We start from the raw sequence: 27,083 nt of genomic DNA, 5'->3' as shown, positions 1-27,083 counted from the left end.
CCCACCCCCCAAAAGTCTATAAAAAAAGGGCAAGGGACACTCCACTACTGGAGGGTGCTGGTGCTGGTGCATGATGCGGCATGGGCATCATACTCCTTGCGGAGGGTGGCAAGCTCGGAGCGGAGGCCCTTAACCAAGGTCTTATACCTCAGGACCTCCTGCTCCAGGTTGGACATGCGGACTCGTAGGCGGTGTTGGCGTTCCTTGCAGCTCCTGTGGGGGGCAGCTGGTGTTTCCGGTGCTTGGCGGTGGCGGTCGGCTTTCTTAGCCCGGCTCGGTCCCGCTGGTTTAGTCACGGAGGAGGATGCAGTCGAAGATGTTGCCCCGCTCGACTGCGTGTCCTCCTCCTCCTCCAGGGCCACCAGCCGCCGATACTCGGCGACTGTGGCCTCCAGCCTCCGTTGCCGGGCCAATCTAGCCTGCTCCCTCCTTGTTGTTGATTTGGAAGAAGGAGCAACTATATGAAGAAAGAAAGACATAGTCTGTAACCAATGCTCCTTATTAATAACACAAAGTGATTGAGCCGAAAGTTGGGTCACAGAGTACAAGTAGCAAATTGAAAGCACAGTACATAACTATTGAGGACAGTATCTATGTAACCCTCCCACTTCTGCATCCTTGCTCTAACAGTAGTGGTAGTTTAATGAACTAATTCTACGACCACTATGGACTTCCATTACAGTCGACTATGACAGTACACCAGTCTTATTCTTCTTCTTCTCTCTTGTTTAGGGAAATGGGTACGTTATCTTATGCAAGCCGGCAGAATGACATAGACACAGCACAGTGAAGTTGCACCCGAGAAAAAAAGTTGCACACCATGATGATGGAGACAGACTTGCGTTACTGTACCGGTCCAGTACATGCAGGTGGTGAAGCTATTACTTTTCTATTACGGGTGGCACTGAGAATACTCTGTTACAAGGGCTACTGCTTAATTAATTTACCTTTCACCCTACAGTGCAAATGAGTACTAGAAAAGGAAACTGAAGAAGCTAACTAATTTGATTATCTATCACTTCACATGGGACGTATTTAATGACAGATGAGATGCCTTTAGGTGCTTTGCTTAATATTGAGTGAACACAGTGATACACCCACACATGAATGACGTACTACAAGTAAACTAAAGTTATTAAGAGAGGTACGGAGTGTCCACCGTAATAACCAGATATATGCTGTGAATGCAAACGCAATACAAAGTACTGCTACTATTCATGGAAGTATTGGACACATTTACAATTTCTTTTCCTTGCCTTCCCTGCACTGGGACGGACGTGCGGGTGCGGTGGTACATGCTCTTCAAGGTAACACTTACTTCACCTGGCGACCATCTACTCTCTCTAGATACACATTTGCTATGTAAGAGTCAGAGAATACCATGCTCCAGGCATCCATTCATTCAAAGTATACGCACACATACAGTTTCTGTTTCACCCACCCAGGCTGCTGTCCTTCCACCCATCCTTGCTTCATCATTGACCCAGCCATGCACCATACCATATTCTTTCCTTCCCAGCCACCTCTGGGTCCAAGCAAACACATATCGTTCTTCTTTGCCAGCCATCATACAAGTTCGCGTCCCACTTACTTACACCCTTCTTTCGCTTTTCGTTCATCCCATCCATCACGTTCGTCTAAGAACTTATTGGGATTCTTCTCACCAAAAACTTCACAGCTAAGTCGAAGTACATTTCGAGGAGGCTACTACCTGGTTGATTTGTAATTGTAATACACCCGTGCAGAAAGCACACTATGCAGTCTTCAATCTCAATAAGTAAGGAATATATAGCTTACCTGTTTCCGCCACCACCGTTTGATCCCCCACAGGAACGGCCACCAGCTCTTCTACCGCCGCATCCTCCCCAGAGGCCTCCGAGTCCAAGTCCAACACATCAGCCACCTCCGCGCTGGCCCCGTCACCAGATGTTACACCTACAAAGTACATTTAAGAAAGTTAGAATACACCACTCACTACTATATAATATTTGGTCTAGGAGAAATGTTAAAAAAACAGAATACAATGTAATAATTTGTGACTGTCTACTCCATAGTAAAAATGTCCCATTTTCCAGGGAAGGCTGTTGTCTTGCTGCACTTTTATGCACAACTGATGAATGCTTGCTTTTGATTTTTAACACGCACCACTTTTTCTCCTAACAGACAGAAGCTTGACTCCTGAGTCCTAAGAACACGACCAGGATCAAGTTCAAAGTAGGTGAGAGTTCGGCTCGACCACAAGAAATGTGTCCAATTAATCGTCAGCACTAACCACTTTTCCGTTTACAGTTAAATAGTTTTATGACAAAGTAGATTTCAATAAATGTGTTTACTTTTAATAAAGCTTTTACACTTAAATAGACTCTGTGGTTTTTGTTCCTCTAGACTAGAGTGGATGAGCTAAAGGTTTTGGAATTTTTGCAAGCATGAGTGCCTCTGACACTTCTTGACTGTGCTGTGACTCCGTACTACTCTCTTGTCCTGCGTACGATAATCTAGAGATCATTGGGGATCTATAATCGGTGACTTCGGGAGCTGAATGACTCTGCCACACTATCTAGTCAGTAAGGAGACAGTGCATAGAGGTATTGCTGAATATAATGGGAGTCCAATGGAATTGCCAAATGTCCAATCTTAGTTAGCTACACAGACAGACTAATAAGAATAGTCTAGTAATACCACAGGGAGTCATCATATTCGAGGCAGGATAAGAATTTATATCCAGTCTACAAGAAGATCAAAGACGATTTAGAAAAAATCGAATGAGGAACGCTAGGAAAAAATAGGTACTGTTTAGTAAAATGTAAACTTACTGGGGCCAGCAAAGGAGCCCTCGCCTGCCCGATCCTGGCCTGCATCCTCAGCACCCTCCTCCTGTGTCCTCTTGCCCTTGGGGGGAGCTGATGTACAACATGAAAGAAAGAAAAACCATAAAACATGGATGAGATTTTTCAACCAAATCAAACATTTCAAAAGAACAATAACAACATATTTTGGAAAAATAGCAAATAGATAGACAACTATTCCACGGGATCTATCTCATGTGGTATACTACGTTATTCGTATTGCCTGATTTGCGGAACGTTGACTTAGAAAGTTCCTATGTAACTCAATAAACAGACTACTAAAGAGGTTTGCCTAGGCCTGGCACTGCAGGCAGTAGTGCACAACACGTGACAGACAAAGTCCATCCTGCTTGCAGATCAGTGAATACTCAAACTATCAATCCACCCGCCACCACCGCCACTATTTCTTCTGATAGCCATGTGACTGTCTAAAGGAAGGACACTGGACTTCAGTCTGTTGGGGCTGATTTATAAGTCCCTTGCGGAAGTTGCGGCTGATTTTCCTCCATTGTTGCGTGCCTTTTCTGACGCAGCGGCAGAACAAAAGACTCGCCATGGTGTTGGTGCGGCGTATATATTAAAAAAAAAACCACATATGGGCATATGGGCGATGCATCACGTTGTAAAGCCCTGCGCCATCAGGGGGCGTTCCGGCGCAAGGGAGGGCGTACCTGCGCAGGAACGAATCCTAAAAGTGGCTGAGGGAAATCTACAAGATGTCAATCAGTCATTTTTATGACAATGATGCATGACTCAAACCCTGCGCGCTTGAAGCCGACGTACGGCTTGATGCAGCATTGGGGAGATAGGGTACCCCAGAGCATTGCTGGAGCTGCGCCATCGTTGGCACGCAACTCCAGCAATGCGCTGCCTTTACGGCACAGATGCGTAAGGCTTCTGTGACGTTTTGGGCCAATGGGTGGTGGTGGCATGGCACACAATTACTGCCGCATCCCTGCTACTTTGCAGGGATGCGCCGGTAATTGAAAATATGACCCTTACTGTCTAGCATTACGCAGTTCTTTTCTTTACAGTACACTGATACATAATTTCTCAGGCCAATGAAATGCTTCTGAACACAACATACAAAACAAAGAAGCATAGTAGCAAGCAAGGCTACTGAGAAGGAGAGCAGTGCACCTGAAAATGAAATGCATAGAAGATTTTGAAATATAATTTACCTCAATGTAATCGGCAGCATTATTGCTCTTGGTAAAGAACAAAGATTTGCAAATAACAGAGCAGGATAAAACAGAGTAGTAAATGTACTACTACTACTACTCACCAAGCCCGGGGACCTCTACGCCGAGCGCGTCCAGCAAGTCCCGCTCCCGGTCCATGACATCGGTCCAGCGGTGGGTGGCCTGGTTATATGTGCGCCGGACCCCAGAGATCTTGTACATGGCCCGGCACACCTTCTCCCACCGCTGGCGGCGCTCCCGGATGCCATAGCCGGTCGCGATCTTGCCGCCTCCCAGGATCGTCTTGGGGAGGCGGCGCTGGACATGGAAGATCAGTGCCGCCACTTCCTCCGCGCTAAAGATCTCCCTCGGGACCACTTGCTCCCCCCTTAAACGCCCGCACGGGAGCCGGGCACGGGGTGCGGGACCCTTCCCCTTCTCAGGGTGCTTCCCGGCTCCCTTTACCATGGTCTGGGCAGAAATAAACTTAAATGATAAAGAAGAAATAGAATAGTGAAGAAGAAAATAAAAGAGTTTAAAAAAGTAGTTTAAAAGTAACTAAAAGCTGCAGAAAACACAAAAATATAGAGCTAGAAAAATAGAGGGTTAGATAATAAGTAAAATTAGATCAAAAAAACTTCAAACAAGCAAAGGATGGCAGAGATTGAGAGAGGATAGAGAAAGCATGCCCAGAACCATAGCAATGAATGAGAAACAAGATGGCCGCGCCCGTTCACGACCGCGTGGGTAAGTTCGCGCGAGATTTTCCTTGCGAGTACGCGCGAACTTGTACTCGCGAGCAGCACACTTTGCGAGATTACACATAGCGGGCGGAAACGGAATTACGTCACGCCAACAAGATGGCCGCGCCCGTGTACGACCGATAGGGTAACTTGGCAAACGAATAGCTAGAAGCGCCTCGCGAACACGCGCAAGATCACGCGAACATACACGTCGCAACAAAAACAATTTTGTATTCGCACGTATTCGCGGCTTCCGAAATCGATCTCGCACGGATTCGCGCCCCAAATAACGCGCGAAATTGCAAAAAAAACGATTTTAGCTAAAATGAAAGCAATGAGCAGGTGCAAAAGTTCAAACTTAACATTAGTAACATTCAAGGTAGTGCTTCCTGATGGGCCCCTCCAGAGTTTGCAACAATTCTATGACCCTGCTATGACCCAAACAGCAGGCTCATAGAATAGCACCATAAAGGTCCTGTAAAAAAAAAATTTCACTGCAACAAAAAGCAAATTACAGATAAGGAAGGAAGCAGGTGCCAGCCAGACTGGAACTTTCAAAATTACTGACACATTAATGAAACACAAATTAATTGATGGCAGTTGAAGAAGGGCAGGTGTGCTAGCTTTTTTCAACCACCATAATCTACAGTAATAAATAAACCTAATAGGTGCCTGTGAGGATGTACTAGAGGGTGGCATGGGTGTCCCAGAGGGTGGCAGTGGTGAAACAGAGGGTGCTGTGAACCTGTGATGATAAACCAGACGTAGAAACAACATAGTCGCGGCCGTTGCAAGCCGAAAAGTAAGTTCGCAATTGCGAACTTGTCCCAAAATCGGCGCGAACACGCGCCAACACAAAAAACGGAAAAATCCGCAAGTCCGCTAGAGTTCGCGGATCTTCGCGGATTGCGAATCCGTAAATACGCAAGTTCGCGGATTGCCAATCCGCAAAATCCGCCCATGCTTAATCAGGAAGGACTTTTGTAACTACAGCAATTATATATCATGACGGCCCTTCAATATCATCAGGACATTACACAGCTTATTTAAAGTCTAGAAATGGCTGGTCATTCTGCAATGATTCTGTTTTAATTTTCAAAAAAAAATTGCCGTATGACCTTAAAAACTCTTACCTGGTGTTTTTAAAACCAAAATTTTAGGAAAATAATCTCGGGATATGATCTGTGGAATTTCAAGAAGTTCTAATGGCTCCTACACAATTTGGCCTTGAGGATAAGTGTAGTTCAGAGACATAACTTCTAATCAAAGGATTGGACATCATGGAGATGTATGTGCACTTTAAATGAGTTCAGAAAAACTGTTTCTTTTCATAAGCTAATTGAAGCAGCCAATCAAAACATGGAGTAGAGGGAATGTAAGTCTGCAATGCTGTCTACTGTTTTACATTGCTTTGTGATTAAAAGTGATGTAGAGAATTAAATAATTGTAGTACTCATAGAGGTAGTGTAAGTCTGCTTCATATTAAGCAGTATCAGTGTCATAGGAAATGTAGAACATGACTGACCAAGAAGGGGAAGATATTACTATTCCAGGATTGTGAAAATGATCTTCAACATTTTAATTCTGAAAGTTGCGGAAATGCCAAATGATGGGATTGGCTTACAAGAAATCCAAGAGTTATAAATATCTCTGACTAGATTTGGCCTTGTGGAAAATAGTGGTAGAGAGCAAGAAGTCATTTATTGCATGTAACGTGTTTTTAAAAACGATGGAGGTTTTCTTTCAGAAAGTGGCGGGCTGAAAGTAATAACAGCACAAAAGAGTGTAAGCTGTTCATAGGACATCCTTGGACGTCATGGAAAGTAAGTTAACTTTAAGGAGTTCTGAATTTTATTTTCTGATGTTGTATGGGTTTTTTAAACACAATCATTTTGATTGTGTTTTTTTTTCCCCGCTGTTACATGATGAATACCTTCAAGTCACTGTTTTTAGTGAATTTTGATACATTCTGAGAACAGCAAAAATAAACCATTTAACATGTATAATTAATTCTGTACTGTTTGCATTTATGATGTATATGTAGAACTGTGTAGGAGGCATGGAGAAGGTGAGTTTTCTGTAAGTGTTAAATTTATTGTATGCAGTGCTGCACTTCTACGTATTCTTTCATATGCTGGACTACATCTGCAGAATGAGATACCTAAGCAAAGGAAACAGAAGTGATGTGATTGTGAAATGAGCAAAATAAATTGCACATATTTCAATTACATCACCTGAGTTTCCTATCATTACGAATCACATTGTGCAGATCAAGTTTAGGTCTGTCCAGGGAAACATAGGAGGTTTCTACTTTGTTGAAGAGTGCAGTGGACATGACTCACTTCATTAGTAGACTTTCACAGATATTATCTCCTCTGTACACTTCAACAAGTGTAAATCTCATCTTGAACTCTGAGTAGGCCTCACCTCAAACAAATCTCTGGATAGGAGACATGTTATTGGCATACTGAGGCGACACTTTTCTGAAACAAGAGCAATGCAAAAGATGCACCATGTTTTAAGATAGGCCTCACTTCATCTGCATCAAGATACTGTTAGTTTAAAATGTATATCTTTAGCATTGTGTAGAGGACCTGGAGAAGCAGAAGCTTCTGTCAGTGTCAAAGTTGTTGAAAAACTATTAGTCCTTCAATATTTTCCCTTGTCTTTTGTAATTTTTAAATACATATTTTAATTTTTTTCAAATGTTGGTTCTCTCTTTCACAGATTGAAAGTATAGAAATAAAATGTGATTAATTTAACGGCAATTACAAGGTAAATAGTTGTACTCTTTTCGTTACATTTCTATCACATTCACCTACTATTAGATCCACTGCTTCACTTCTTTAATCCTCAGTTTCCTGCCTTTGCTACTTTCCTCATTCCTTTCTCTATTACCTATTTACTCAACTCCTTCCACTCTTTTTCTCAGTCCCTCTGTTCTCATAGTTCCTCAGTCTTGTTCACTCACTCCATCTCTATTACTCTTAGTGTCTGTGAATTACTTTCCCAACTTTTTTTTTTTTGGGACCGCTTCCTGGGAAGTTGCCCGGTTCGCAAACCAGCAGCGTTATGGCAGTCCACCATTTTGTGTTTCGTTCGAATCAAGATACAAGATGGAGGGCAAATAATGTTCAGAATAGGTAGAAGGGGGCACGGTAGATGTATCTTGACCCCCTTGGTTTTCTGAGGGTGGCTGAGGAGGACCATAGTTCTTCACTCTTGTTCACTCTCTCTGTTTCTATTAATGTCACTGTTTATGACTGATCAAAAAAATGTTTTTAAAAAAAGAACAGTAACTATAAGGGAAGGAAATAGACAGTTATGTTAAAAGAAAGACAGCTATAGGGAGTAAACTAACGATACTGTTACCTACAATCCACTGCTGTTGATGTTACTGACCATGTCATGAATGATGTAATATGTGACATCATCAACAGTGGATTGTAGGTAACAGTATCCTTAGTTTACTCCCTAGAGCTGTCTTTCTTTTAACATAACTGTGTATTTCCTTCCCTTATAGTTACTGTTCTTTTTTAAAAAATATTTTTTTGGTTAGCTTCCGGTACGCGTACCGGGTAGCGCTCCGGGAGCGAACTAAGAGAAATACAGGTTGGCAGAGTTCCAAATATTCTACCAATTTTTTTATAATGGGGAGTTAGTTCTGAAAAGAACTTTTTTTTTATGTTTTTGTTGTTTTATATTTTTTTTAGTATTTTTTGAACATTTTTTTACTTTTTTTGTATTTTCTGAACGTTTTTAAAAAATGTTTGGTTTTTTTGGGGGGGGGAAACAAAAACGATCCATTATAAAGGGCTCAACAGGAGCAAAAAAAAAAAAAGAATTTCTTTTTTGGTGCGTCTTGTGCAAACATTAATATGATTTTGAATTGCTCGCAAAATCAAAGTGATGCTACTTTCTCTGTAGCAGATGAAAGCGCCACATTCCACGCACACTTGTTTTACGTGCCCAAACAACATTTGGATGTTTGCAATCACCTCCCTCGCCTCTGGTCCCGACACCTCTGGAACCACCGATCTTCTTGCCATTTGGAGGGGATTTTGTTGTTGGTCACGTAGCTGGGCAGCACTATAATTATTTGGGTGCCACCTACTCATATGCCGATGCATAGTATGATTGCCATAACTATATTTTTTATCAGTGCCCCTTGACAATCTGTCACCGCATATGCGGCAAAACACGTAACGAGCATTCACTTTCTTTTGCCCCTCAGGAATTCTGTAGAATTGCCAGATATAATTCTCCTGTCGATTGTACCTCCTGGGCTCCTCTGGCAAAAACTCATGCTCTTCCTCCTCTTCCTCCTCTTCCTGTTCTTCCTCTTCTTGCAGAATTACTTCTGCAGGTGGTCCTCTCTTTCTTGGATTTGGTGGAGGTGGTGGGCTAGCACCAGCTGAAGCTACTAATGAAGCCATCACAAAGTCTCAATAAAGGGTCTTTCTCTCACCAAGATGAAAGTCAGAGTGATGAAAGAAGGAGGGGTTTTCATCATTTGGGAAAAACAAAAGTTCTAAACCAATGAAAAGTGTCCATTTTAGATCACATGACCTTGTATTACATCATTAGGAAACCAAAAGTGAAATGAACCAATGAAAAGTGTTATTACCGAGTCACATGACCTGCTATGTTTACATTACGCGGTCGGCGCCGCGCCGCGGATCGCTTCCGGTTCGCGTACCGCTGCGCTTCCGGGTACGCGAACGTAGCACGTAATATGACGTATTACGCGAGAACGCGAAACGTCATGCTGACGCGAAGCGTCGCGATGTTGTTTTGTAACGCGAGAGGTGCGCTAAAGGAACGTTTACCAGTTCGCGTACCGGGTCGCGCCTCCGGATTGAGCTAACGGGAAGCTAACCGGTACGCGTACTGGGAGCGAAACAAAAAAAATACAAAAAAAATTGTATAAAAAACATGTAAAAAATATTTTTCTTTTTAAAGAATAATACATTGTAAAGGTTTTGATATTAGCTATTAAAAAACCAATGAAATTCACTGAAAAAACCATAGGTTATAGACCATATATAGTTAGGAATTAGCATTTACAAAACCTTAAAAATTCACTGAAAAAACCATAGGTTATAGACCATATATAGTTAGGGATTAGCATTTAAAAAACCTTATTTTACTCACACAAAACCATTGAAATTCCATATATAGTTAGTTGTACTAACTATATATCACGCACCCGCAATCCACTGCTGATGATGTCACATATTACATCATTCATGACATGGTCAGTGACATCACTGATGACATCACTGATGACATCTCAAATGACATCACTGATGACATCACTGATGACATCTCAAATGACATCACTGATGACATCACTGATGACATCTCAAATGACATTACTGATGACATCACTGTTGTGATAATACGATGAACCTCTTCAGACTCTAATATAACCTTAGATACACTCAGTGTAAACACAGACTCACAGATTGTCACTCATCCATGAAGTTACACACACACCTAGACAGTCATGCAAACAATCAATCACACCTCCATTTCCTTAACTATACAGTTAAACACACCTTACTTACTTATTCAAACAAATACTAAAACATATTTACTCACTTATACGATCCTGGATACAAGTTCACAATGATCCATACAGCCACTCACACATTCACTGGCTCTTATGCACAGTTATTTATATATGTCAACTCTCACATGTACTGTATTTTACATATGTACTTAATTTGACATGTAGCACTGAGATATCTATTCACTCACCAATACAGTCATGCACACAGTCAACCGCCCATACAGCTGTTTCCAACATGCACTTTTGAACCCATACATCTATGCACAGAGTCATACACTTCCCAGCCACTCACACACACACTCAGTCTCCCATACAAATGCTTGGGCAACCAATCAATAACCTATATAGTTACTCATATAGCTACTGATCAACACATGCAGCAGTTTACAGAACAAAAGACATAATGATGCACAAATTAAGACAGTTTAGTCACTAACCCATGCACTCAGTGAGACACATTTAATCACTCACTCATACAGTCAGTCACGCACCTACTAAATCCTTCATCCAGACACTTCTACATCTACTCATTCTTCAATATGTAAAACATATTTAAACTTTACAGAAACACACAGTCACTGGATGATGTCATCAGTGATGTCATCAGTGATGTCATTTGAGATGTCATCAGTGATGTCATCAGTGATGTCACTGACCATGTCATGAATGATGTAATATGTGACATCATCAGCAGTGGATTGCGGGTGCGTGATATATAGTTAGTACAACTAACTATATATGGAATTTCAATGGTTTTGTGTGAGTAAAATAAGGTTTTTTAAATGCTAATCCCTAACTATATATGGTCTATAACCTATGGTTTTTTCAGTGAATATATATATATATATCTATATATATATATATAGATATATATATATATTCACAACAACAGGTTACCCTTTAGAGGAAGCCACAGCAGAAGATAGCCTTCTGTCCACGAGGGTTCAACTGAAACGGCCTGTCACCTTCATCTGCAGTACGCGGCTCAACGCGTTTCGGGTTTCCCCTTGCTCACGAGCCTGTCAGCCAAAAACACACAGCACCTTCAGATGGGGAACACCTGCTTTATTGAGTGGTTACAGCCCAAATTGGGCGTGTCAAAGCACCGTTGTCGGCGTATGCACAGCAATGCATTCTGGTTTCAGCAGTCCCATCAGATTCGTTTTACCCCAGTGGGTGGTGTGAGTGTCAATGTTCAAATAATCACTGTTAAAATCCAAGTGGGTGATGTGAGGTGAGCCAGAACCAAGACAGAAGAAATATCACCCCATCGTTTTGAAGACTTCTGCTCCTTTCGGTAAATGAAGTCATTCACCTGGATCCGCAGCAGGATGAGCGGCGGGCCTCCTCGCGACCGGGAAGGGCCGCTATTTTATTCACAACAACAGGTTACCCTTTAGAGGAAGCCACAGCAGAAGATAGCCTTCTGTCCACGAGGGTTCAACTGAAACGGCCTGTCACCTTCATCTGCAGTACGCGGCTCAACGCGTTTCGGGTTTCCCCTTGCTCACGAGCCTGTCAGCCAAAAACACACAGCACCTTCAGATGGGGAACACCTGCTTTATTGAGTGGTTACAGCCCAAATTGGGCGTGTCAAAGCGCCGTTGTCGGCGTATGCACAGCAATGCATTCTGGTTTCAGCAGTCCCATCAGATTCGTTTTACCCCAGTGGGTGGTGTGAGTGTCAATGTCAAATAATCACTGTTAAAATCCAAGTGGGTGATGTGAGGTGAGCCAGAACCAAGACAGAAGAAATATCACCCCATCGTTTTGAAGACTTCTGCTCCTTTCGGTAAATGAAGTCATTCGCCTGGATCCGCAGCAGGATGCGCGGCGGGCCTCCTCGCGACCGGGAAGGGCCGCTATTTTATTCACAACAACAGGTTACCCTTTAGAGGAAGCCACAGCAGAAGATAGCCTTCTGTCCACGAGGGTTCAACTGAAACGGCCTGTCACCTTCATCTGCAGTACGCGGCTCAACGCGTTTCGGGTTTCCCCTTGCTCACGAGCCTGTCAGCCAAAAACACACAGCACCTTCAGATGGGAAACACCTGCTTTATTGAGTGGTTACAGCCCAAATTGGGCGTGTCAAAGCGCCGTTGTCGGCATATGCACAGCAATGCATTCTGGTTTCAGCAGTCCCATCAGATTCGTTTTACCCCAGTGGGTGGTGTGAGTGTCAATGTTCAAATAATCACTGTTAAAATCCAAGTGGGTGATGTGAGGTGAGCCAGAACCAAGACAGAAGAAATATCACCCCATCGTTTTGAAGACTTCTGCTCCTTTCGGTAAATGAAGTCATTCGCCTGGATCCGCAGCAGGATGCAAATGGGCCTCCTCGCGACCAGGAAGGGCCGCTATTTTATTCACAACAACAGGTTACCCTTTAGAGGAAGCCACAGCAGAAGATAGCCTTCTGTCCACGAGGGTTCAACTGAAACGGCCTGTCACCTTCATCTGCAGTACGCGGCTCAACGCGTTTCGGGTTTCCCCTTGCTCACGAGCCTGTCAGCCAAAAACACACAGCACCTTCAGATGGGGAACACCTGCTTTATTGAGTGGTTACAGCCCAAATTGGGCGTGTCAAAGCGCCGTTGTCGGCGTATGCACAGCAATGCATTCTGGTTTCAGCAGTCCCATCAGATTCGTTTTACCCCAGTGGGTGGTGTGAGTGTCAATGTTCAAATAATCACTGTTAAAATCCAAGTGGGTGATGTGAGGTGAGCCAGAACCAAGACAGAAGAAATATCACCCCATCGTTTTGAAGACTTCTGCTCCTTTCGGTAAATGAAGTCATTCGCCTGGATCCGCATATATATATATATGAAATAAGGGACATATATAAAATACACACTAAAAAGGTAATGCAGCAATAATGAAGCGATAAACCAGGGCCTCAGAATATAAACACTACATATCATTCACAGTGACTTGATAGTTATGAACATAAAGACATACACGACACAGAAGCATCACAGTACAGGTGGGCTGGTTAAATGCTTCATACAATTTTTGCATACATATACAATTCATGATTGCTACTCAATGGTAAATACCATGTTATAAAATGGAGGTTTACAATCCTTCTTCCAAAATCCTGGTATTTAGTATTGAGTTGACAAATTGTTATTCATCCTGATCGTGGTGAACACAAAAAAAAAGGTTCAAATAAAGAAACACATTAGATAACACTGTTTTCAAAATGATCACAATGTTTCCTCGAGTTTAGGAGGGACTCAACGCTCCCAAGAAGATTTACGTTACTCCAGGTTTACAGTTAATTGTAGTTAGTCTTTGCAGAGCTCGCTGTCTTGCGAGCGGAGAGTCCTAAAGACTGCCAGTCAGTAGCTCCACATTCAGGAGAGACTGACCAAGATAATAAAGGGGGAGGGAAGACTGCAGTTACATCATTGAGGATAAATGGGAGCCAAAAGTACATAGACTGTGGTCATTGAAGCCTTTGACTAAAGTGCAGGCCTGCCAGATGTTGGACCTCTGCACATGAAGGAGGTTTTAAGGGAGCAAAAACAATAAAAGGTTGTGCAGGAATGAGTATCCTCACCAGGCAAAGTCATTGCGCAGCTCACCTCCACTTAGTGATGTTGGTGTCCTGAGGCATTCCTTTTTGGTTTCTAGTGAGGAAGGATAGAGTGTTTTGTCCACATGTCTGACTCACTTTGTTGGCTGGGACCTCTACACAGACAATCGAATTGCAGGATGGGGCAGGCCAGAAAAGCTTTAACAGAACCTTCAAGCTTTTTCCCAGCCAAAAGAATTATAGTATGCCTTGCGTAAGCCCATTCCCTTGCTTAGGGCTTAGACAAGGAGTTTGGAAAGACAGAGCCAATGTTTCTTTCCCACTAGGTGATGATTGCTGTCCATAGTAATAAGCGTCCCTCTACTGAAACGCTATTCACATCCACAGCCTAAACACAACCTGAAACAAAACCAAGTTCTTTCCTCCCTATAGTTTCCCCATACAAACTGCAGCACTCTATCATGTAGTTCTCTTTCAATACAAGCATGAACTATCACCCAAATCCTTTGCATCACTACCTACTTCCGCCACTAGATATTGCACAGAACTCAGCACTCCAAAGTATAAGACTGCACTCTACTTTATGTTGGAAAATGCAACAAGGTAAAAAACATCTGCTAGCATCAACGTTCATGTTTCTGTGTTTGCACAGAGTTCATCTTTGATGAAATCTTCACTTTTAATCTAGAAGCAGGGAGCTGGTTAATATTGTTTCTCATATCCAATCTCTTGACAAGTTCATCATATTAGACACACAAATGATGGACAGAATGTGGAACAATTCAAACATTCACGCCCAGTCAAGAGATTGGGGTTAAATCTATTGTTCTTTAACTCAACATGCTAGACCCAGCCATATGCAAACCAGTCTTGACCCTGCTCCACATTGGAACAGTCCAGCCCAAACTACCAAGCCAGGTCCTCCCTGGACCAGAGAAACAAGTATCCTGGGACCAGTTTTGCTTAATGGAGAGACGTGATTTCATTTTTGTTCCAAGATGCAGGAGAGTAGGAGCAGTTCTAATTTTGAAGGGATTTTGTTCCAGATCCGGGGTATGCAGACAAAAGAAGGCCTATCATCTGGTATATTGTTTTCAGTTCCATGTCTCCAATCTGGTGAAGCCTTAGCTTCTTTTATGGTGTTGTCTACTCCACATGCCTAGCTTCTCAGGCAGGTATGCAACGTTGATGGCCTTGTAGGTGATACTGTTGGTCTTGAAGATACAGTGGGCCTAGAGGGAGATCCAGTAAGTTTCATTCAGTTTCATGGTGATGTTAAGGAGATGTTTTTCAAGTTCTTCAGGCAAGGCACATAAATTAGCATGCCTGTCAGGAATGCCAAGTAGAATCAAGGAGGTCAATGAGAAACATATTGCCAGCTTCCGGTTGGGATAGGTCTGGGGCTTGCACTATAGAGTGATAGTTGAATTTGTGTAGGATGGGTTTTACATTTTCTCATGCTGTCTTGAATTTCTTGACAATTTGATGTTTAAAAGAGAACTGTAAGTTCAGGGGAAATTAAATAACTTTGTGCTTTTTTATCAGAAGGGAGGGAGTTGAAGCTGTCACGGTTCATGTCAGGTAGGTAGGCTACACTGAGAGGTCAGTTGGTAGTACTGGACCACAATAAAGACTCTATCTGTGTTGGGTTACTTTCTTCGTAAGTGCTTAACATCCAATTCTGAATTTGTTCAAGGCAGATTTTAATTTTCCCAGTGTCCTCAACTGACATTTTGATGTAGTGCATTAGTGCACAGCTTTCCAAACTATGTGGCGCGACACGTTACTGTGCCGCGGCCCATGCGTAGGTGTGTTGCGCAATGCAATGCAATGACGTCAGGCGTGGCCGATATAGGGGAATGCGACTCCAGCCTCGCTCAGTGTTTATGTCGTGCAAGGCGGAGTAGCAGCGGAGCAGCAGCGGAGCCTCGTGGTCAGGAGCTCCATTCAGTTATACCGAGGCTCAGTGGGGGCATTGTCAGAGTCTCAGCGGCGGTTTCAGTAAACGGTGTCCCAAAGGTAAAAAGCGTCTCTTTGGCGGGGAGGCTGGGTTAAAAGAACAAAACAAAAAAAACATGAGTGAAGGTTGGGGCTCTTAGGAATCCAGTCCGGGGTGTGTTCACAGAGCGTTTAACAAAGCGTGCAACACAGTGTCTCACCGGCAAAAAGAAGAAAATTGCAGTGAAAAAATGTGCTTATTTATGAAAGATCTGCTATTTCAGCGCCATGGGGTGTGTGATGCCTGAACCCCGGATTTCAAATGTAAAAAGATTACGGGGACCAAACTAATGCAGCCACTGAACGACCTTCAGAGGTCACAACAAACTTTTGTACCCGTCCACTGGCACTTATAAATTAACTGTTGCAAAACCGAAGGTGTCCACTTTCGGCAAAGTACAGAAACACGAGATGCAACAGCTCATTAGGCCACTGGGTGGCAAGAATAGGCTTGCGTGTTGTGTGGAAAAGCAAACCCAGCTGAAGCCAGGATACTAGATCAAAAGTGTGGCCATGAAGAGCAGAGTTTTACGAGGCAGAATTCCTCCAAGAACATGCAGCATTCTGGGATTCTAGACCCACAGAAATTTAGTTTAGTGCCAAAACTGGTGACCTGGTGATCTGGAACTTTTGATTTTAATTCCAGCTCTGGCACTTGACTTTAAAATGTGTGATTCTGGGCAAATGAGTTGACCTCACTGCTCATAAAATTGTAAATATGTGTGGAATGTAACGTGATTGTAAATATATGAAATGTAATATCACAAATGTGCAAATCACCTGTTCATGCTCTGTTACCAACCATGTGGGTTTTCTTCAGATCCATACAAAACATACATACATTATCTGGGGGGTGGGGGGGTGTGGGGTTGTGTGTGTGTGGGGTTGTGCGTGGGTGTGTGTGGGGATGTGTGTGTGTGTGTGTGTGGAGTTGTGTGCGGGGGGGTGTGGGGGTGGGGGTTTATGTGTGGGGGTTGTGTGTGTAGGGTTGTGGGTGGGTAGTTGTGTGTGGGGGGTTGTGTGTGTGTGGGATTGTGTGTGTGGGGTGTGGGGTTGTGCGTGGGTGTGTGTGTGTGGGTGTGTGTGGGGTTGTGTATGGGAGTGTGTGTGTGGGGGGGTGTGGGGTTGTGGGTGTGTGTGTGTGTGGTGTGTGTGTGTGGGGGTGTGTGTGGGGTTATGTGTGGGGGTGGGGGGGTGGGGTTGTGTGTGTGGGGGGGTGTGGGGTTGTGGGGGGGTGGGGGTGTGGGGGGTTGTGTGTGGGGGGGGTTGTGTGTGGGGTAGGGTGTGGGGTTGTGTGTGTGGGTGGGTGTGGGGTTGTGTGTGCGGGTGGGTGTGTGTGGGTGGGTGTGTGTGTGTGGGATTGTGTGTGGGTGTGGTGTTGTGTAGGTGGTTCAGCTTAGCTCGCTGCGGGCGCTCGCGTTACCATGTCCCTGAAAAAAAATTCACAAAAACGTGTCACCAACTTGAAAAGTTTGGAAAGCTGTGCATTAGTGGATCCTTATATTGTGTGATTATTTCTTTAGTGGTTCCTGATGTTGCTATCAGTAAGTAAAGAACAAAGTAGTTTCATGAATTGATTGAAGATGATGAGGAAAGGGTAAACTGCCTGCAGACTCTCCCAGCAACAGTTTCTGGTAACCGGAGATTCCCATATGGATGAGGTAGTGACAGTTGGTGCAGTATGAGGTGAACCCTCTCAGAACTGTCCCAGCAAACCCCATGAGTATGATTATGGCTTGGTAGCTAACTGTTTTGAATGCAGCACACAGATCAAGCAGGGTGAAGTGTGCATTTTGAAGGGCTAAAGTTAAACAATTTGTGTAAATAGATATAATGTATCTCTGGTTGGAGCGGTTTATCCCTCAGGTGAGAAGTTAGAATGTCTATGGGTGAAGAAAAAGTATTCTGTGAGAAAGGGTTCTAATGAGAGAAGCCTTTACTTACCAGCTTGTTAGCATTATCTGTTACTATTTAAGTTGCTGCGGACATCTTTTTTTTTTGTCTTCATTTTCCTTGTCTGGTAGATGTGTTTATGTATGTGGTGGTACTTGTGTTGCACAAACCAAGATTGGCAGCGGCGCTGAACTTTAGGCTTGAATATCCATATAAACGTTCTGAGGCACAAGCTTGTCCTACCATTGGGGAGTTTGGGGAAATCCTTGGGCAGAGGTTATTTGTACTTTGCCTGTAGGTTAGGGAAGATGATTAGGTGTAATACGCTTAGTGGTATACATCGCTGGACCGGCACAGAAGCTATATTATGTAATTCATCTTTCCCATGAAGTTGTGCACAACCTAATTACAATGGTAATAAAATAATGAATGGAATCTCAAAAACAAAGCAATCTTTATAATAGTACTTGCACAAGACTGCTTCGAAGCCACATGTGCAGTTAAAATAAAAGTTATTTTCTTTTATTTGTTGATGACTCAACCAAATGGATAGTGACCAGGTAGTAATGAGTACTCTACTCATATCTGATCATGTTTATATTGAGTGATAATAAATGAGTGATAAATACTTGTTTGTGTAATTCATGCCCCTTTTATGTGTTTTCATTTTCACATAGATGTCCATATTTTGTTGTGTAGTGTAGTCGGAGTCAAACGTCCCTTAAAACAGATCACCCCTCAATATGTCTTTCACTTCCAAAAATTGTTATCAGTATGTTACCTGTTATTCAAGGTCAGGAAATGTGCAGTCAGTTTAGAGTAGTTCTCCTCTTTGTTTTCCTCCATGGTGGCTGAGGTGACAGTGAGATCTCCAAACAGGTCAATCAACCACGTGAGACGGGCAATTCCACTGAAAGAGAGAAAGCCGGAACGCTGTTCATCCAGGGATCCACCTGAAGGATAAAACATAGTTGAAGCTCAGGAGCAATATTATATGTATGTGACAAAACACATTTGGGCATATATGAATAAGGTAAACACCCACAGTTGGTCAAGAAATAATATGGGAAGGACATGCAATTTGTGTTCATATTTGGGATGGCCCATTAACATCCATTCATTTCTGCAGTTACCAAGAAATGTTATCACTAAGTTACTGCAAATTATTAAATCTCATTTAATTTTCTGATTAGTTTTTTGGTGCAAGGATGGCTCAAAAGCAAATTCCTGTACAACATAACAAAAATATGCTAAGTAATCGCAAAACAAATATAATTCTAAACTGGTATAGCATTCACCAAATACAAATCAAAGATTGTGGAAATTATAGGTGCGATCTATACTGCTGTTAATGGGATAATTTACTAGAACAGTCCTGCCTTTGGCACTCACCTGTAATGGTGAGGCAGAGTTCGTGAATATTAATCAGACCCTTCATCTTTTGTTTACATGAAAACTTTAGGCGGTTTACCTGTCAGTGAAATCTACAAGGCATCCCTTCCTGGAATCGAGCTGCTAGCAGAAAACCACCACACTGGCTTTATCGAGTTCAGTCCTACCTCACACTTGGATCCGTTTTTGTGGGGGACCATCATTCATTTTCCAGAGCAAGGCAAGGAGTTCCACCGATTCGGGGGGTTGGGATTACAGGAGGCAACTCTGAGGTGCTGGGTGCTTTATACTATCCCCTCATCGTTGGGCATGCAACTCCCTGTGTGGCTAGGTAATGAAATCCCTGTCATTCGGAGAAGGGGCAGGCTTTATAAATCAAGAGAATAAGACCAGCCCTTTCTCCCCAGTTGTAGGTAGGGCCGGAGAGGATTATCTATTCTGTCACCTCACTAGTGGCATGACATATTACCTTACCATTACACCTGTCCATTACATGAATGTGGCTACAGTGTGATCTCTTAGCATGGGTGTTGTAGTTTATAGACGTAGTTTGAAATGCTCTTATTTATAGTTGTAAGTATTGTGATGTTATATACATTACATTTGAACCCCTCACTATTTCTCCCCAAACTAATGTGTACAAAACTTGACTTTCTGAAACCTAGCTACTTCTACTATTGAGCTGGAAAGTTATATGTTGATTTGTTAAATGGCATCACAGTTATAAGCGAAGCAAAATCACTTTTTCAATAGAAAATCTGACCTAACCATAACTATAGTTGTTATTGTCTATATACATTTTGTCTAAAAAAACTAAAGTTTAAACATGGTTAAAGTTGGTAACAATTTTAACACTGGTTTTACCATACATAAAAAAAGTCATTACATTTTTAAGTTAAGGTGCCACCTTGACCTTGTGTCCCATCCTTTTTATATTATGCCAGCCTTATATGCTGTCCTTTTTATTATTTACAGCTTGAAATGAGATGTGATTAAGTGACTGATTATGCTGTGTGATAAGGTAACTGAGTTCTTGGTGTAACGGTGAAAGCACTGTTAAATGGTGTCTGTGTGTGTACATGATGAATTGTAATACGATAGTTGATATGTGGGTGTATGATATTTGTTGTGAGTATGTATCATCATGGGTATTTGGATGTAGAGATGCAAATATGTGGCCTAAGATCATGTCTTTGTTGGTGTCTGATGATTGTTACGTGGGCATTTAATAGTGGTTCGGCATTCATTTGGGACCTTCTTTATGAGGCCTTACGACACTTGGGTGCCGCCGTTGTGTCACTTTTTGTGACGCACTGGCGGCGTAAATAATGAAGCATGTTGTGTCCTATCTACAAATGACGCATCTAGGCAGATGCGTCATTTTGAAAACCCCTGCGCCACATTATACCTCCACCAGGTTACCCCGCAAACAGCCTTGTAGAAGTGGCACATTAAAATATTTAGGATTTTAGTGCGCCACTTCTAGGACGCTACTGCTTCAATATCTTATGCCTGCTCATTGCAGGCGTACGACTGACACAGGCCCTTTCACAAGGGGCTTGCACCATGTGAAAGGACATATTGCTGGAGTTGTGTCTGTTTTCAGACACACTGCAGCAACATGCCACTTTTGTGCCTATAGATATTTCAGAAATACTGACGTATCTGTAACTCTTTGCAGCATGGAGCGCGGTGCATTAAATACGGTGTATCCATCCTATCACAAGGAGGGTGCAGTGAAAACTATTCCATCACTGTTTACACGCAGCGATGCAACATAAATGAGGCCCTGAATGTATTAACATGACTGTGTGCTTGCCGGATAGGGACATGTAGGCATATACTGGTGGTTATGCAGAAATATAAGAGTGGGTGTGCGGTGACATATAAGAGATGTGACATTGAGTGGATTGCCACATAGGGATGGGTGTGCCGTCCCATTATGGTGGGTAGATGAATGTATGAAGATTGAAGTATTTGAATGTGATGGTAATTTTGTTAATGTATGATGGTGATTGTGTGGGATTATATAGGGTTGTGTGTGTGTGCTGGGTATTTTTTGTTTGAAATGTGTGTGATATTGTAAACAACAGAGTGCTGGTGATTGGAGTTTCTGGAAATGCTGTGCTTTTCTTTTATTTTATATGAATTATGCGACCCTATGATGGTGGGTGAGTTTGACATATGATGATGGTTGAGTGTTAGAATGGGTGTTTGTGTGGATGTATGATGGTTGATGTGGGGATACATGATGTTGCGTGCGTTGACATATAATGGTAGATATGTAGCCATATGATAATGACAATGGCCGTGTCGATATATGACAGTGGGTTTGTTGTCATACGATGGTTGTTGTGTGGCGGTATGATGGGGTGATTCTGCATGAACCAAAGGTAGGAGGAACTTAACATGTTGCATTTAATTGTGTATGATGGTGGATATTATGATGCATGATGTTCAGTGTGTGGGTGTATTTTTTTGTATGATGGTGGGTGTGTTCCCGTCCCCAGCATTCCATCCCAGTGTCCCCTGCTTCATTATATACTTTTCTTGTACTTGCATCCCCTATGTGTGGCAATGTTCCCCTTGCAGGCCCTTTGTGCCATCATGCCCCAACCCTGCTGGCTCTGTTTACACTCACACCTTTGCAACATCTGTGTGTTTCCCTACCCTTGTCATTCCTGCATGGGGCCCGCAAACCCTGCATCCCCTCAATGTGACCCCTATCTTCCCTGCATCCCCTCTTTGAGCTCTCTTGCCCCCTCCACCCCTATATATTACTCCATATTATCTACAGCTCCTGTGTACAACCCTACGCCACCTTTGCTGGCCCTCTGTGTACCCTCAGCTCCCCTTGCAGTCATTCTATATCAAGCACACATCTCTTCCACTCTTCGTGCCCCCTATCCCCACCAGTTCCTCTTTGTGCTGCTGGGTTTCACACTATGAGGCCCCTCTGTACACCCGTCAGTCCTGCTCTGTGCCCCTGAATCTCCTGCAGTTTTTGGGCACTGGCATTACCTGTCCCCACCCTCTTCAGACCCTCCATTTGCCTCAATTTGTATCTCCTCATGCCCCCATTCCCTGCAGCCACTGGTTTCTACAGACGTCTAGTGCCACCCCCGATTTCGAGAGTGGGGTTATACTAACTTCTAATTCCTTTCACTAATTATCATTCACAAACATCAGGAAAAGATTTATAAAATTAGGTGTTTCTCAAACATCCCAAATCTGCACGTCCAATTTTGCAGGGAAAGGGGAGTTAATATCACTGCGCCCTCAGGAGGTGTTATATTGTACCCATCCTCCAGCTAACAATGATTCCTGAGAGGGAAATTATAGGGCTATTGCCCCTCCATCAAGCGAAAGTGCAAGCACGTTATATATTAGCCTATACCCTATCTTGCCCAAGGGTGGGGCTGGGTTGTTCTACCTCCATCATCTTGCTCAAAGGCAAGTGGTGGAAATATGTCCCAATCAGGCCACACCCAAGGGTATAAGGTGCTTACAAAGTAAACAACGGGTTACCTGCACCCACTCCAGTGCCCTATTCTCAATTAATCGATAACTTCCCCGTTCTGATGCACTTAGCACCCTGGGGGCCGCAGAGTAGTGGGTCTGGGTCAATGGTGCCCTGCCCCTGTATCTGGCTCCCAAATGAGCAACAGGGCACAAGGTAGGGTGGAGGGCGATATACTCTTCTTTGGCCCACAGAACTGGGCATGCCACCAATATTACATGCATCGATGCATTTATTGTACAAAATACAGTGATATAAAATATCCTACTTCATAGAATCTTGATAAACATGTTCGATGTTTTGCTAAAATTAAATCATAATGACAGCCTCTGCAAAGCTTCAACATTGCACATGGCATTTACTTAGTAACAGAAAGCTTCCCTGAGCTTAGCGATACTTCATCGTTAGCCGTCTACCTGTGAAAGCCACGGGGAACCATTACAAATCCAATCAACACACACACGTTGGCTCTGCCGTGCCGAACTAAACCTTTGTCTTTAGTCTAATCATCAGTCTGTTGATGAAAACTGAACATTCTAATGACAATCACAGTCCATTGTAAGTTCTCTTTTGGTGATAGCTCCTTTAAAATTGCCTAAGCGCAATCACTACTTCTTGTTTATGAAAATGTGTTCATGAAAGCCTCAACATTGTAATTAAAATCAAAAAATTTAAATCAGCACTCAATTTAAGCCCTACCGTGCTTGCAGAGTTCTGATTTCTCCAAAATATGATTTTCAAGAAGGTGACGCCTATTTTATCTTAAACCTGAATTCTTAAAAACATAATGAACTTATTTTCTCTTCTTTTTTTTTACTACAATCAAACATGGTAGTCCAGCATTTCAGGAACTAGTTTGCCAACTGAAAAAACACATTGTTTTCATGCTAATTGAACCTAAATAAGCACATAATATCAACAGAAAATATAATGGGTATCCTGTGTTAAATGTTCCTATATTGCAACCTCAGTGTTCCTGTGTCATTTACAAACAACTCGGCCATCCTCTTTGTAGTTTTATGATGTCACTACAACCCCTTGAATCCAAAATAGGACCATGTTACATAGTCTCCCAATATGTATCCTATCTATTTCATACAGATGGCAAGAGTGGCTGTGTAGCTTTAGTGAGGTTCGACTTTAGATTGAAAAGGCATTTGTTTTGCTTACATTTTTTGTGCTGTTTCAAAAATCTGCACAAAGCTTTCAAAGCAAATTTTTATCATGTCAAGTTTCACGGAAATACATCTCGGGAAGAAAACAAGGGAGTCAAAATGCTGAGCAATGACTATTTTTTAAGACCCATTTGAGACTATGCTCCCCAACTCTGCTCTGCCAAAAAATGCTGATTGAAAGAACACCACACTCGGCATATTATAACTTTATTCAGAAGGATCCTTTGCTTGGTTTGGTGTAAATATTATCAGCAGTTTTGAAAAATAAACATTACAAAAACGTGCTTGTCCGGCATTGAAGGGTTACATTTAAGAAATATCTCGGCCATTATTTCACAGACCGTGTGCAAACTTCGGTTTATGGACTGTCTTTGAATCTTTGGGCTTAATTTTGCAGGGAGCGTGAGTTAATATAACTGTTCCCAGTCAACCATTGGCGAAGACTGGTGAACTCAACCTGGATTCCATTTCTAGTTCCCAGAGGCCAGGTTTGCAAACTCAGACTCATGACCTGGGCCTTGTTTAGTCTACCTCCCAAGTTTGTAATCAGTTTTGGTCCATGGGATTGTAGACCCATACCAGAAAGCCTCGCCCATCATTGGTGGGGATGAGACTTCCTGGTTTGAGTTTGCAGATGGAGAACTTGGGTCCATGATACCAAAGATTTTAACAAAATGCGGCATTACATAGATGGTAAATTGAGTATCTTTTCTCAAAAAAATAATTCTTGTTTCCCAAGAAACAAGATCATGTCTATGTACATGCATCATTCTGTGCTCAGCCAGAAAATGTAATGGTGATTTCTGATCATTGGAACATCACAGTTGATAGTGAGGATCACTGAGTGAGTCTTCATGCAGAGGAGAGAGGTAAGCCTACCAAATCACAGACTATAGAGGTGCAAGAGAGCAGGGATTTCCCAGGACAAAGAGGAGGAAGAAGAGCTAATTTGCACCAGCGAGACATCTGCATCGAAAAACCTACTTTGTCCGGGAATATCTCACTCACCACCCACCAGTAAAACAATTGATTGGAAGGAGGGGGTCACTTGCAAACACTGTTACCTTAAATTCAACTGTGGGCACCGGGGTTTATAGTCCTTTGGTACGCTCACAATGAAAAGTTGCTTTAAAGTTAAGCATGCTACATTATATGTTATGGTATATCCATTTATAATGGCAATCTCACCATGGGTTTCTAGGCACATTCTGAAGAAATCACAAGATGCATAAGCAAGATGCAAGTGTGAACAACATATAAAGAGAACTCAGAACGATAGCACCACTATATTAAAGGACAACCACATAACTGAAACTGTTCCTGCAATATTGCTTCAGAAGTAGAATCAGAGGAATGACCCTCATTTCCATTTCTTTGCACCCTACTACAAGAAATGTGCAGCAGGAGGGGGGGTTGCACCACAAAAAAAGTTGGAAAATAAATTCCATTCTCTGGAGGCTGCAGTAGCCTTGGAGCTCTCTTCACTGGACCCCAACAATATGGCCATTTATGGTTGTCCCAGGTAACACCTGGGCACCGCAATTTTTTTTTTAAAAATCCAATAGTAAATAATAAATAGGCGTCCAGAGCAGCTAATTTGTTCTTCACTGCTCTAGACCAGTGGCACTCTATAATGCCCTTTGTGGGCTAGTTTGCATATGTTTTGCCGCTTTGTGGTGCCCCAGTTTTGGCCAGGGCACCACAAAAATATAGCACATGAAGCTTGCAGGGACTCCTTGTGGCTGGTTTATGATGCATCGTGTGGCCTGATGAATGTAAAATAAAGACTGTAATAGTGTTTACTGTTAACAAAGCCAGTATACTTGCCTTCGTATACTTCAGATACTAAAGTGGTGACTCTGTGACAAATCCAGTAGACTTGCCTTATGTGACGACCCCGTGACAAAGCCAATAGGCCTGCTTTTAACATATTGATGGGGTGACCCCTTGACAAAGGCAGTACACCTGCCTGATTTAAAATGACACCTCTTTATATAGTGATGAATGCTCTCATTGGCTGTCCGTGCACAGGTGGTTGGCCCCACCGGGCGGGATTGGAGCAGGCGTGTCCACCTGTGGGGAACCCTGGCCTGTTCAACATGTCGAACAATGTGTAAATATAATGATGTAATTGTGATATGCACCTGAATCATGCTACAGTTCTTTATACAATTATTCTGTATGCTCCATGCTGTGCTCGAAGTAATTGCCACAGAACCCTGTTCTATATGTGAAATTCAACTTGGGGTTTTAAATAGCAAACTTTGATTAAGAAAAAGATGGATCAAAATTTCAGAAAAATAATTGTCTGGAGACTGAAGTCATTGGATACCTTTTTTTTTATTTCAGCTCATTTTTATTAAAAAACTGTTTGGATGGAAAAGTCCTATGAATGGTAAAAGACATGTACCCCTGCCCAGAGTACCCAACTGTACTGTTGTCTGGATACCAAATACGTTTTTTTGTTATGGGCAAACACAGATAGTGCATGTGCACCAAGACATAGGCGTGTCTCATGGGATGTATGTCAACAGAACGCGATCTTTTATATCGCGGTACTTGACAACGCGGGCATTACAACGCAAGTCGTTACAACGACTTGCGTTGGAGGGCGCGGATTGTGGAATATTATAATTTTATATTCCAACACCAGTCCACGTAACAGTAGGGAAGGTGTTGGAATATACAATTACAACATTCCTTGTCCAATAGCGCCATCCAGCGCAAGTCGTAGTAACGACTTGCGTTGTAATGGCATCGCTGTAAAGGCACTGCGGTGTAAACACCGCGTTGTAAACGATGTTTACCGTCTTATGTATTGTAGTTTTGTTGGACTGGGAGGGGTACCCAAAGTGCTTCCCTCATACTGGTGGAAGGCTACCACCTTCGGCAAGAGTTAAACAGCAGGAGCGCAGTGGTGGCAGCATACAGTGTAGTGATCAGTAGGAGTGAACAGGTTCTTTTTACCATATGCCATTGGAGCAAGGCCTACAGGCCTCTGCTGCTGTGTGCTTAACTCACCCATGGCCTCAGTTAGAGTGCTGCACAGTGCAGCAGTGGTAACTCTGCGCTGGGGGTATGTATTTCTGGGAAGGGTACAGTACAGGGATGGACAACTGCTGTGCAGTACAAGCATGGTTAGTGTATGCACCAGGAGTATTTATGCCTGCGAGGAATACATTGTACTAGAGATGTGGTGCTGTGAAGTGTGTGCGCAATGAA

General features: G+C 42.8%; 1 protein-coding gene across 5 annotated transcripts in view; it reads right to left on the bottom strand.

Annotated features, from left to right (window-relative positions):
• Positions 1-27,083, bottom strand: part of LOC144829310 (biliverdin reductase A-like) — a 296,629-nt gene that overhangs the window by 45,195 nt on the left and 224,351 nt on the right. For all 5 annotated transcript variants that reach the window (XM_078688341.1, XM_078688339.1, XM_078688344.1 and 2 more), the window contains exon 6: positions 18,556-18,727. In XM_078688341.1, the coding sequence (XP_078544467.1) occupies positions 18,556-18,727 (172 nt within the window). The remainder of the gene's footprint in view (positions 1-18,555; positions 18,728-27,083) is intronic.

Source organism: Lissotriton helveticus, chromosome 4_1 (assembly GCF_964261635.1).
Source record: "Lissotriton helveticus chromosome 4_1, aLisHel1.1, whole genome shotgun sequence".
In the NCBI taxonomy this organism is placed as follows: domain Eukaryota; kingdom Metazoa; phylum Chordata; class Amphibia; order Caudata; family Salamandridae; genus Lissotriton; species Lissotriton helveticus.
Note: the sequence above shows the minus strand (reverse complement) of the source record. Positions and strands in the feature narration are given on the sequence as shown.